The following is a 13,136-nucleotide window of genomic DNA, read 5'->3' as shown; positions in this document are numbered from 1 at the left end:
ACATTTCCTTCTTTCAGAAGGCAAATCATGGGGCCGACCCTGTAGCGTAGTGGTTGGGTTCATGTGCTCTGCTTCAGTGGCCCAGGGTTCGAGGGTTTGGATCCTGGGCACAAACCTATGCACCACTCATCAAGCCATGCTGTGGTGGCATCCCACGTAAAATAGAGGAAGATTGGCACAGATGTTAGCTCAGGGCCAATCTTCCTGAGCAAAAAAACAAGGCAAATCATTTAAGGAAGTAGGTAATAGTGCAGCAAACTTAGCCTCTTGGAAGGAAGAAAGAAAAGAGGGGAGGGAGGAGGGAGGAGATCCATTCCTAGTCTCAGTTAAATCCATTGTTTTAAATGTAATAAAGGAATAGAGTAAAGGGATCCAAGTCCAAAAGGCAGAAGCTCAAAGGGTAACAAGGTATACTTTCCACTGTATTGTATCTTACTGTGGGTAAAATATGATATACTTCTTGAAGACTGAGTCAAACCACAGCCAGTTTTGTTAATTACCCAATAATCAACATATTTGGCTATAAAACATCCAGACTCAGAGGTATTGAGTCAAACAAGAGAACCTCCATCACACTGCCTGCCCGGAGGTAACCACTATTAACAGTTCAATGTGCAGATCACCAATTCTTTTACTAGGCCATTATAAAGTTTACCTATCTTCAAAAGTAACAAACAGGATCATATTACAGATAGGGCATGCATTACCAGCACGGTGATTTTTTAAAAAGGCCTCTGACACTTGCCTTTGCAGGTATAACAGAACTCCAACTCCGTCCCAGGCCCACAGAGCCCTGTGGGCCAGGTCTTGCCCTCTGCCCCAGCCACACTGGTCTTCCTGCTCTTCCCCGGGAGTTCCAAACTCCCCCAGGCCTACCCCTGACTTTCAGCACCTGCTGCTCTCGCTGTGGAACACACCTCCCCCAGACCCTCAGGGCTGGCTCCTTTTCAGCTCACAGGTCTCAGCTCCAGCACCACCCCTTCAGGGAGCTCTTCCCAAGCCCGGCACTTCTGCCGCTGGGCCGCCCTCTAGCCCATCACTCTGATTTCTTCCTTCATATCACTTCTCATTACCTGAAAGGACTGTACATGTCTGCTTACTTGCTCCTTGTCTTTCTGCCACAGGCAGGCAGGACCTGATCTCGTCTTGTTTACTACTGTAGCCTATCCTAAGGATGGTTCTCACACAGGGTAGGCATTTAATAAATATTTACTGAGTGGAGGAATGAAGGGTTTTTCAACTTTCATTCTTAAAATTGAACAATGTATCTTGGAGTTCTCTTCATGGCAGTACAAACAGGTCAAATTTGTTTTCTAGTGGCTGCACAGTATTTCAGGTGAGAATGGACCAAACATATGAGATCTTTCCTGTTACTGACGAACGTTAGTCACGTCCAGTTTTTCTCTCACAGGCAGTGCTGCAAAGGAATTCCCTGGATGGAAGCCTGTGCGCAGGAGTGCTGGACGATACATTCCATCTTTGGCCAACATTTTCCCAAGATTTTACAGAAAGTATTGTGTTCTGATCAATTTTGCAAACTCCTCCTTCAAAGCTAAAAGTGCCATCCTCTGACTCACCTCGACAGCGGTGCTCTGCCCCACTCCCCCTCCCTCAGCCCAGAGTTGGCTCAACTGGCAAGGATGGGGTCTATTGTCTTTGAGTCTTTATCTTCAGAGCCAGAGGGCAAAGTGACCCTCAAAACTGGCTTGAATGAACAAGAGAAAAAGTTAACACTGATAGAATTACAACAAAGATTCTGAGAATAGCTAATGCTTACCTAGTAATAATTAGGGAGACTATTTAATTTGCTGTTGAAACCAGGACACTTTTGGGAGTGAAAGGGGGTGTTATTAATTTGTCATGTTGGGACAAAAGGGGAAAACTGGGGGTATCAGGGCCAACCAGGACATGTGGCAACCTTAGCACTAACATACATTGATGCCCGTCAGGGCTCTTCCTTGCACCGGTTCCCTTTAATCCTCACCACAGCCACACACTTTTATTATGTTTAGTTCACGACGAGGAAGTGGATGCTCAGTGTGGTTAAGTCTGTTGTCTGAGGTTACACAGCTGCTGAGAGGTGGAGCTGGAATTCAAACCCAGGTCTGTCCAGTTCTTAACAGCTGTTCTAAACGCGTGATTTAGGTAAATGATTCGTAAGGAGAGAATGTCCTGCTCAGTGGTCCTGGTAACCACTCATTCAGTCCTTTGTGACGGTCAGGAAGAGCAGAGCACAGAAAGGATGGAGATGACGGCACAAACAGCACCTTTCCCGTGTGTCCTCTTACAGGGGGATTTGGAGGGTCCTCACAACACACCAGTGCTATCCTACCCTTCTCTGAAAACCCTGTGTGACAAATATCCCAAAGGCAGAGCGTGGGCAGAGCCGAGCCCATCACCAGAGGCGGGGGGTGTCCTAGGGCTGCATACGCTCTCTTTGGCCCAGTAACATGTGCAGCAGAGGTCCCTAAGGAAACGAAACTCCTAGAAACAGAAAACACTGCGTCTCTGAAGAAAAGACAAGAAAAACACTCCCTTGTTTTAATCACAAATTCCAAAATGATGGAAGGCCAGAGCCAAATGACTCACAGGTAATGTTTATATAAGTGCCCAAATTCAGGAAAGATAAGAGAGGAAACCTGATGGCAGATAATGGGATGACATTATCCAAGAGAATTGGTTTAGGATTAAAAACAAACAAAACCCTGAGGTTTACAAAGAGTTCTCCAGTGAAAATGGCCAGAGTCCTCTCTGCTTCCTCCGGGCAAGATCTGCTCACAGAGTACCCTCCTTTGATTCCGGATAGTGATCTGTGGGGAGAATTCTGTTCAATGGAATCATTAAAACCCACCGGGGACTTCCACTCTGCCCATGAAGAAATAACAGCCTCACAAACTGCTGTCCTGCCACAAACAACTAGAAATCTGATAACAGATACGAGACAAAACTGTTTCCTGACGTTGGGCACCAGGCACGGTAGGACTGTGACTCTTGGCAGAAGGGAAACAAACAAGATGGCCACTCCTGCCCCAGGCCCTGGCCCAGCTTACTGCCTGGACGTAGTTTCCACGCTGAGGCTCAGGGAGGGGAACCCCAAACTGAGCCCAGCAGTCTCAGTCTTGGTGAGAAGAGCAGAAGATGAGAGATGGGCGAGGCCAAAGCAGCTAGAGCACCTGGGAGGAGGAGCCGCACAGAAGGGCCTCTGGAGAGCTGCAGCAGAGTCCCCTGGAAGCTTGGGCCAACACTGATCTGTACTTGAGTGGGGTGAGATTCCAAGAGGCTGGGGAAAGAAGCTAAAAAGGAGAAGGCTGGGGGCTGGCCCCGTGGCCGAGTGGTTAAGTTCACGCGCTCCGCTGCAGGCGGCCCAGTGTTTCATTGGTTCGAATCCTGGGTGTGGACATGGCACCGCTCATCAAACCACGCTGAGGCAGCGTCCCACATGCCACAACTAGAAGGACCCATAACGAAGAATATACAACTATGTACCGGGGGGCTTTGGGGATAAAAAGGAAAAAAATAAAATCTTTAAAAAAAAAAAAAAACAAAATGTTTAAAAGCCAGTGATGCCGAGGAAATTAAAAAAAAAAAAAAAGGAGAAGGCTGAACAATTCCCAAGGTGGACACAGGGCTGGGAATAGTTTGTGTTCCCATCAGCCAGAGTGGAAGGGCCTCATACCAGATGAGACATGAGGCGGGGTCCTCAGAAGGGTGCTGCCTCGGTGCTGAGTGCTGCTCTGGACCTGCCCTGACAAAGTTTAAAGCAGATCTCAAAGGATTAAACTGATTCCAAGGAATTTAGATACATGCCAGAAGAAAGTCCAGAACCCTATGAAGGAATACAATAAAATTTAGTATTCAACAACACAATGCAGTTCACAATGACTGGCATCCAATCAAAAATTAATAGGCAAGCAAAGAGCAGGAAAATAGGACTTACGAAAGGAAGAAAAATTAATTGACAGAAGCAGACCTAGGACTGACAGATGATGGAATTAGCAAACAAAGACATTAAAATAGCTACTACAAATATGTTCCATATGCTCAAGAATGCAGAGATAATCATGAACACGAAGAGGAGGAGAAATGGAAGACATAAAAATGACCCAGGGGCCGGCCCCGTGGCCGAGTGGTTAAGTTCTCGCGCTCTGCTTCAGTGGCCCCGGGTTTCGCTGGTTCGGATCCTGGGCGCGGACATGGCACCGCTCCTCAGGCCATGCTGAGGCGGCATCCCACATGCCATAACTAGAAGGACCCACAACTAAAAATATACAACTATGTACCAGGGGGCTTTGGGGAGAAAAAGGAAAAATAAAATCTTAAAAAAAAAAAAAAGACCCAAAGGGAACTTCTGTAGATGAATAATACAATATCTGAAATGAAAAATACACTGGTCGGGATTAACAGGAGATTGAGCATGGCAAAAGAAAAGGCATAGGGGAAAAAAGATTAAAAAAAGGGCAAAGCTATTATAACTGGAGTCCCAACAAGAAAGGACAGGGGAGGACAGAAAAATGTATTTCAAGAAATGGGTAAAAATGTCTGCAGGAAAGCTATAAACTTACATCAACCATAAACCCAAGAAGCTCAACGCCCCCCAAGCAGAATCCAAAGAGAACCAGACCACGCCACATCAAAATCCAATTGCCACACACCTATCAAAACGGCCAAACTTCTTAAAATTAAAATAGATGTCGGTGAAGATGCGAAGTCGCTGGAACTCTCTCACACATTCTGGTGGGAATGTGCACGATCCAATCACTTTGCAAAACACTTGGCAGTTTCTAATACAGTAAAGCACACAACTTCCTATATGACCCAGCAACCTTACTCCCAGGTGTTTATCCAGGATAAATGAAAACATATGTAAATATTCACAGCCAAAATCTGGAAAAACCCAAACATCCTTCAAACGGTGAATGGATAAACGTGGCTGAGTAAGAACGTATAAACTACTGATACAGCAAAAACGTGCCATCTCTCAAGAACGTTATGATAACTGAAAGAAATGAAACACAAAAGACTACCTACTACATGATTTCATTCATATGACATTTATATTCTGGAAAAGGCAAAACTATAGTGAAAGAATGCCAGGGCCCAGGGATGGGCCGAGCGACTGCCGGCCCTGGGCTGTCTCCCCGCCTTTGAGTGAAGGCCTTCTTTCTTTGGGAAAGAGGGAACACTGGAAGAGAGATTTTGATCTCTGCTACGGGATGCTGGGTACAGAGCAAATGTGACTGTGACAATACTGAGGCCCTGGACCCAGCCAGGTCGAAATCCCAGCGCATCCCTAGAGAGCTGGTAAATCTCCTTTATTACTTAAGTTCTTCTAAGTTGTGACCGACTCTTGTGATTGAAAGTGACCTAACTCACACAACCTCTTTCACCAGGCAGGACAACGTGCCATCGACCCCAGCATTTCACTGCTCTCCGTCACTTACCCGAGAGTGAGATTCCTTCCGCGAGCCCATACGGAAGATAAGCAAAAATGATCATCATGCCAAACTCCAAGGAGGGCGTTTTCCTCAAGTCAATATGCTTCAGCACGTAAATCACAGTTGTCAAGGAAAAAGAACCAAGGGACAGCTGAGGGGGCATCTAGAGAAGTCACAAACTGCCGCCTTCCAAACATACTAGACAACGGACACAAAAGGTTCTGAACATCCCAAGGTAACGGGGAACATTTGTCATTACGGATTTTTTTGCATGGAGACTCTTGTTTCAAGAAACAGAATCTGACAAATCACTAAGAAATGTAAATCCCTGAGACAAATGGTAGTGGAAAATTAAAATCAACCTAAGTCGACATTTGAAAATGCTGACTTGGACGGCTGAGAGCTGGGGCACAGCTGGGCTGCAGACAGATGGGGACAGCGCACACACCAGGCCCTTCCAGGGCCGCGTCACTCCTCCGAGGACATGAGATGAGATCACTAACGGGGTTTCCAGAACTCTGAGGTTCAATGTCCCACTGAAGGACCTTCTTTCCTATTCCTGGAGATGTCTAAACTGATGCTCCTGTGAAAGGAGAGTCTTCTATGTATTCAAATATTGTTCACATGCCTATGCTGGAGCTCACAGCACCCATTTACTCAGCTACATTACAATAAATGGTTTTTCCCCCTTTTTTTAAAGAAAAAGATAAATATAGAGGAAAATACTGAAGAGGAAAGAGTCTTCTTTTCCATTCTGTTTATTGGTACAATATGAGAAGCTGTCAGCCGACTCAGTAGAGCCTTCAGACTTCTGGACAAAGGAGCTGATGGGAAAATTCAACAGGATGGTAGACAAACGTGCGTGTCACAGGGAAAGAGGCTTTCCAGCCATCTGGGAGATAGACTGCTCGTGGAGGAGGCCAGGTGGCCATCGCCCTGCGATGCAGGCTTAGGCACACAAATGGTCTGGTGCCTGTTCCTATTTTAAACAGGACGTATTTTCTATAGCAATAAAGGTGTCATTGGCCTGAACATGTCTGTTTCCTTCTCTGGCTGGAAAGGCTTATGGGTTGTTAAGTAACAAAATCAGCGCAAATAACTTCCACGGAGCTCACTTTGAAAGTCTCTTTTCTGATCCTTCCAGATAAACACATTGCAGGGGGGTAGAGATTTTCTCAATTTGACATTTTCAAAGGAAATTAACTTCCAATTTTCTGAAAGTGAAAAGTGAGACAGAGGAAAATGAAATTCATCTGAATGTGGTTATCATACTCTGGGAACTGAGAAGCCTCCAAAATCACATCTGATATCCAAGAGTTGTACGTGTTTTTTAAGCTTTGAAAAGTGACATCCTAAATTTCATATGCTAAATTAAAAAATCCTTGAGTTTAAATTAAAGTGCTCCTCAAACCAAAACTAAGCATAAAAATCCTTCTTCAAACACCACCTTAGACTAAAATTGGCCTCTTATTAAGGAACTGGAGAAAATGGCTAGAGATGGATGTAATTAAGAATAATCTTCTCAGCCACGCGTGTTCATCATATTAAAAGGATATTAATGCAGAGATTAAGCCAGTGAGGGTGCCGAGTGCTGCTGAGCCAAAGAACATTTTGAGGAAGTAGCCAAGGGCTTGTAAAAATGTTTGCCACCCACTGACATCTGACACATTTTTTCTTGTTAAACCTTCAGCTGTGCTAGGAAATAAAAGAAAAACGGAAAGAAGTTAAAATGTTATAGACAAAGTTATTAGAAACTAAGTTGGAACTTAAAAACTTATTTCTTGTTTATTCCCTCATTCACCCATCCATCGTTCAATCAGTTAGTCAAACATTTATTTGTTCACCTACTTTGCTCCAGGCACCATGTTAGTTTCTGGGGGTTCAAAGTCCCGCCCTCGAGGAGCTCTACAGTCTAATGAGGGAGAAAAACAAGATGGGAGCTCATGGCCATCGCAGGTAAGGGCGAGGGGCTGCAGAAACACAGGGTGGGCGTCTAACAGACTGCTGGGGGTCAAGGAAGGTTCATGATAACAAGTGGGCTGGGTTCAGATTTAGGATAAAGAAGAGTTAACCAGGTGAAGAAATGAGGGAAAGCACCCCAGCAGACGGAACAGCATGTGCAGAGGCAGGGACCCAAGAATAGGTGGCAGATTATGGAGCATTCAACTACATAAGTCAGTACAGACAAAACACGTGAATGGGGGGAGGGGCGGCTGGGGAAGACAGCGGCAAGAGATAAGGCAGGCGCAGCAGGCAGTGCAGGGCCTGGGAAAGGCTTTTGATGAACCAAGCTAGGGAGTCCTGACGGCCCTGGGGAGTCATGGGGGTGTTTTCAGGACAGGGCGGGATTCCTGTGATAAAACCTGAAATTGAGGCTATGGCAGGAAGTCAGATGAGAATGGAATTGGCTAGAGAAGAAATGCCATTGGATACAGGCCAAGAGGGTGGATTTAGGAGGCATTAGGGGCAAGAACTGAAAGAACTTTCCTTTTACTATAACACAACAAAGTAAAATGTCAGAAGCCATTAAATTAAATTGTCGGTTTTACCCCCAAATGGAAAAGAAAACCATTATACATTAAGATGGAGTCATTCTCATTAAATATCCTCCCCCTGCTGATTCTCCCTTTGGGCTCTCTCTCAATCCCTCCCTCCCTCCTGTACTATCCTCTGTCCTAGGGCTAATGCCTCACAGATCTCTATAGCTGTGTCCTTGTCTTCCTAAGGACCAACCCACTCTCTCCTCAGGGGCCTGAATGACCTTTCAAATACACATCTGATCAGGTTACTGGCCTGTTCAAAACCCAACAGCTCCCTGCTGCTTTTTAAGGAGGAAACCCAGTCTCCTCAGCAGACCTGGCCCCCCCCCCCCCCCCCGCGCCATACCTCTCCGTCCCATCTCCTCCTCATTCAGAGCAGGCCTCATTGTCCCTGGCACCTCCCTGTAGGTCATCTTTCATTCTTCCCTGGCTCCAGCTAGCTCCCTGGTTTGTTCCTCAGAACCCAAGCTCAGTGTTATTTCCTCAGGGACACCTGCCCTGACCCTTTCCACAGGTCAGCTCATTTACAGGCTCTCCTGTGCCTGCTTTCTCCACCACAGCACGTGAAAACTAACGCCTCCTTCCATGAGGCCCAGGCCTGTGTCCACCTTGTTCACTGCCATATGTCCAGGGCCTGAGGCAGAGCCCAGCACACAAAGGTCACAATCAATTTTTGCTGAATCAGTAAACGAAACAAAGAATACTTAAGAGTAATATTCAGCTTTATTTTTTTTTTTTTGAGGAAGATTTACCCCTAAGCTAACATCTGCTGCCAATCCTCCTCTTTTTGCTGAGGAAGATTGGCCCTGAGCTAACATCTGTTTTATATGTGGGACACCTGCCACAGCATGGCTTGATAAACAGTGGGTAGGTCTGCTCCTGAGATCTGAACTCCCGGCTGCTGAAGCAGAGCATGCAAACTTAACCACTGTGCCACTGGGCTGGCCCCTCAGTTTCATTTTTAATCAGCGTTTCACAAACTGGTATGATTTTAAGGCAGGATAATCTCCGATAAAAGGATAGCTTGATCAAATAACCTTAGGAAACCTTTCATGGCCATTCACAGCACAATACAACATAATAAAGGTTCTGAGATGTCCTGCAAAAAAGAAAGCGCTTTTCACGCAAAAGTTTTCCAGACTCACCTGAATGTGCAATCTCCCCCATGCCCTTTCCTTCCCAGCAGGTCACAGGTTAACAGCTCACCTTGGGGAGCGCCGGAGCCAACAAGGTTCTTATTGGGAAAGTGCGTCTGAAGACTAAGATCACCTACAGTTCCCAAATGGATCTGTGGGCCACGTGCATGGTGTCCTGCCCCCACCCCACTGCCACAGCTGGTACAACATTGGTGTCACTGCTTTCTTTTTACACAGGGGAGGCTGAGGCCCAAAGAGAGTGACTACCTGGGGGAGGTCACACCACAGATTAATAGCAGACCCAGGGTGAGGCCAACGGTTTCTGAACTCGGGATAAATGAAAGTAGAATTCAGACTCTTTCAGGTCTGGTAACTGTCCACGTTTTATTTTTTCAAGTCATGGTTCTTATACCTTAAAGAATAAATGACAGTGCTTCTTTAGGATCCATTTCACGAGCTTAAGCTATAGCTGGAGAGAATAAAAGATTTCCTCTACAGCAATTATGAGAATAAACTGTCATAGTAACAAATCAAAGATAAAAATAACTTAAAGTTAATGAAGAAACAGAAGATACTTAGCTTTCTGGCATTTATGAAAGTGGAAACATTAAAAAATGGTCATTTATGAAGTATACCCCTTAAAAACAAGACATGATTCTACCTTATAACCAAAAAAAGCTGATAATAGCCCCCTCCTGTACCGCCAAAAAAAAAAAAGGCAGGCTTACCATGCCCCCTCTCTCCCTCTTCTCTCTGAAAATGACACCTTGTCTGAGAAAGCTTCCTCAAACCCTTCACAGTGGTTGTTTTGCCTTCATACCCAAGGCACTGTGTTCACTTCTCTCTGAGCATCTTTCTCCCACCTTGGACTGAGCTCAAGTACAACTGGTCTCCGAGTAGCATCTGGCACACAGAGGCCCCTCACCAAATGCTGATGGCGGGCGACCAGCCTTTAGCACGTCTAGAGAGTCAGTGAGGCTGGATGTGGCTCAGGTCAGTGACTGCCACCCTAGCCTGTCGGAGGCGGAGGCCGGACACTACAGATGCCTGTGGTCCACAGATCCAATTTGAGGAACTGTCATCATAGGTGATCTTGGCCTTCAAAAGCACTTTTCCAGGAAGAACTTTTGGCTACTTATAATGATGCCATCACTTCTCATCTTAAAAAGAAAATCTTATATAATCTTTGGCCTTTTTGTGGCAAAGAGACCTGGAAAAGCTCAGAAAAGATCCTACTTCTAACAGATTAAAAAATAAACAAATAAATTAGAGACAAAGAAGTTGAGTTTAGATCCTAATGTAGAAAAATAACACATGATGTCATCTCCAATTTCAGTAAAATTCTTTATCACAAATGTTCAATACGTGCAGCCAGGACATGAGACAAAAGTCAAAACCAGAAAGCTAAGAAGCTTTCAGAGTAGATCTCAAATAAGAAAAAATATTGCCATCAGATTTCTTAAAGGTCTTACAGCATGGTGTCTGATAATTTCCTAATAGAGTTATAGAAACTTTTGCCAAGAGAAACATGAAAAAGTCAAAAATAGGGAGCTGGTTAAATAGGTCACAGTAAATCCATAGAAAGGAACACTCTGTAACCAGTAAAATGACGTTATAGAAGATTAGTTTACAAACTCTGTCCAATGGAAAAGTCACAATACAGTATATGGCATACAAGCCCATCTAAATAAAATATACGTATACTTCTACCAAATTGTTAACCATAATTATCTCTGAGTAGTACCAGTCCATGTAATTTTTCTTTCTTTTTTGCTTGTGTTTTCTAAATTTTATATGAAGAATATACGTATTACTTTTTGAGTAATAAAAATTTTACAGTTTGTTTTGTTTTGTTTGTCTGCTGAGCATCTCTTGCAATTAAGCAGCATTTGGTAAATTCTTTCTGTAAAATTAGGATAAAAATGGCAAACAGAGTGAAACAATAACCAGGGGCGGAAGCAGAAGAGGAAAGGCTGTCGTGTTAACTGATGTCAGATGCTTTCCACACAGCATCACATGTAACTCTTCAACCCTCAAATCCAATCCGAGGCAGATGTATTCTCACCCTCACTTTACTGCTGAGAAGCCTGTGGCTCAGAGCCGTGAAGGAGCTGGCACAGGATCACACAGCTATGAGTGGCATCAGCAGGACTTGAAGCCAAGTCTGCCTGACTCCAAACCCTGGGCTCTTTCCACCATAAACTGTTGTTTTAGGCCAACACAAGAATTCTGAATGAAGTCTGTTAAGAAAATGCTACCTACCATGGAGTGGTTATGCTTAGCAAGAAACTCCACAAAAAGGAAACAAGTCAGTATTCAGATAGCGGAAATTCTGTTCTCTAACAGAACACAGATTGGCCCCTAAAATTCTCTTAGCTCATCTCGGATACACTATCCAGGATCTTTTCTCCAACTGCTTTGACTGTCTATGCCTTCTCTGTTCTTTGGCAAAACTGTTTGGGTCTCCTGCCCACATAAGCTAATGAACAGCACAAAACGCAGAGTTTGAGGGAACACGCCTGCAGCAGATAAATGCATTTGAGATTATCTTAAATTCATTCCATTTTCCCAATGACTGTTTTTAAAGGACTGGCACCTGAGCTAACATCTGTTGCCAATCTTCTTTTTTCTTCCTTCTTCTTTCCAAAGCCCCCCAGTACATAGCTGTATATTCTAGTTGTAGGTCCTTCTGGTTCCATGTGGGATGCCACCTCAGCATGGCTCGATGAGTGGTACTAGGCCCACGCCCGGGATCCCAACCAGTGAAAGCCTGGGCTGCCGAAGTGGAGCACGTGAACTTACCCACTCGGCCACGGGGCCGGCCCCTCCCAATGACCTCTTGATATTTTATGAGTCATCTTTAATTTTTCAGATCCTCTCAACTAGGCAGTAATACCAATGCACATTTGGAAAAGATGAGCAGTTTCCAAGTAGCTTTCACACAATGGCATCTCAAGGTGGGAGGCCTGTTAGTATCACTACCTTATTTTACAGCTGTGAAAACAAAGGTGACATGCAACAGCTCCTGAGTGGGAGAGCGGGACCTCTGTCTAGTGCTTTCATCTGCAACAATGCTGCCCCGACACTGATCCCTCGAGTGGCTGCTCCATCATCATCTGGGGAACTTAGTAAAAACCTAAGTTCTTGGGACTCACCCCAGACCAACTGAATCAGAAGCTCTGAGGGTGGGCCTGGGAATACGACATTTCATTAGCATCCCCAGTGACACTGATGAGAAGCTGGGCTCAAAACCACTGCTTAAAGGCAGCTCATAAAAGGTGGACTCTCCTCTCCTAATCACCCCCGGGCCTTGATGATATTCTTGGGGCATGTCAAGCCTTGTCAAAACGGAGAGATGGAGAAGCAGGTGACCCAATTACCCAGAGGACAAGCAACCGTAAAGGCAGCTGCATGGAAATATTTGTCCCTTTGTCACAGGGACCTTTAGTTCCACCACTTGAAGAAAGCACACTTACTTGGTCAGGACAATGGAGACTGCATCGTTGAGAATACTCTCTCCAAAAACCAGCATGTTGAGCACTGGGTCCACATGAAGTGCATTGAAAATAGCAATAGTAGCTACGGGATCAACAGCAGAAATTAGGGAGCCAAACGCAAAACTGTAAAGACGACAAAAGGAAGGGGTGTTCTGTAATGCTTATCGCTTGGTCCCCACAGGAAAACATTAAAGCCAAGGACTGTATTTGATATAACATAATAGGACACACGGTAGCTGAAGCAACTACAGAAGATGGTGTATCTTTTTCTACTTACAATATCTGCTAATTGACTCTGTGGGTAGAGCAGTGAAAGGCCCACTCTAAAAGGAGTTGTTAGCAATGGCCCGGTTTTCCACTGTAAGTACCGAGACTTTCTTTTGACCAATGATGGATGGAAGACTTTTGCTTAAATACATTACACACTTCCCAAGGTTTTTAGTCAGAGCAGCTGGAACCATGATGGCCCAGGGGCCTTCCCCACATGGCCCATGAGCTCCTGGGTCTGACCTCTGCTTTGCCCCTAGC

At 45.0% G+C, this 13,136-nt stretch overlaps 1 protein-coding gene across 5 annotated transcripts in view; it reads right to left on the bottom strand.

The window, feature by feature from the left end:
• SLC9A8 (solute carrier family 9 member A8) overlaps positions 1-13,136 on the bottom strand; it is a 70,240-nt gene that overhangs the window by 19,525 nt on the left and 37,579 nt on the right. For all 5 annotated transcript variants that reach the window (XR_011531144.1, XR_011531145.1, XM_070589422.1 and 2 more), the window contains 3 exons: positions 12,588-12,731; positions 6,992-7,130; positions 5,442-5,547 (listed from right to left, as the gene is read on the bottom strand). Coding sequence is in view for 3 of the 5 variants with exons in the window: in XM_070589422.1 (XP_070445523.1) it covers positions 5,442-5,547; positions 6,992-7,130; positions 12,588-12,731 (389 nt within the window). In the remaining 2 variants the exon portion in view is untranslated. The remainder of the gene's footprint in view (positions 1-5,441; positions 5,548-6,991; positions 7,131-12,587; positions 12,732-13,136) is intronic.

Source organism: Equus przewalskii, chromosome 21 (assembly GCF_037783145.1).
Source record: "Equus przewalskii isolate Varuska chromosome 21, EquPr2, whole genome shotgun sequence".
Taxonomy (NCBI): domain Eukaryota; kingdom Metazoa; phylum Chordata; class Mammalia; order Perissodactyla; family Equidae; genus Equus; species Equus przewalskii.
Note: the sequence above shows the minus strand (reverse complement) of the source record. Positions and strands in the feature narration are given on the sequence as shown.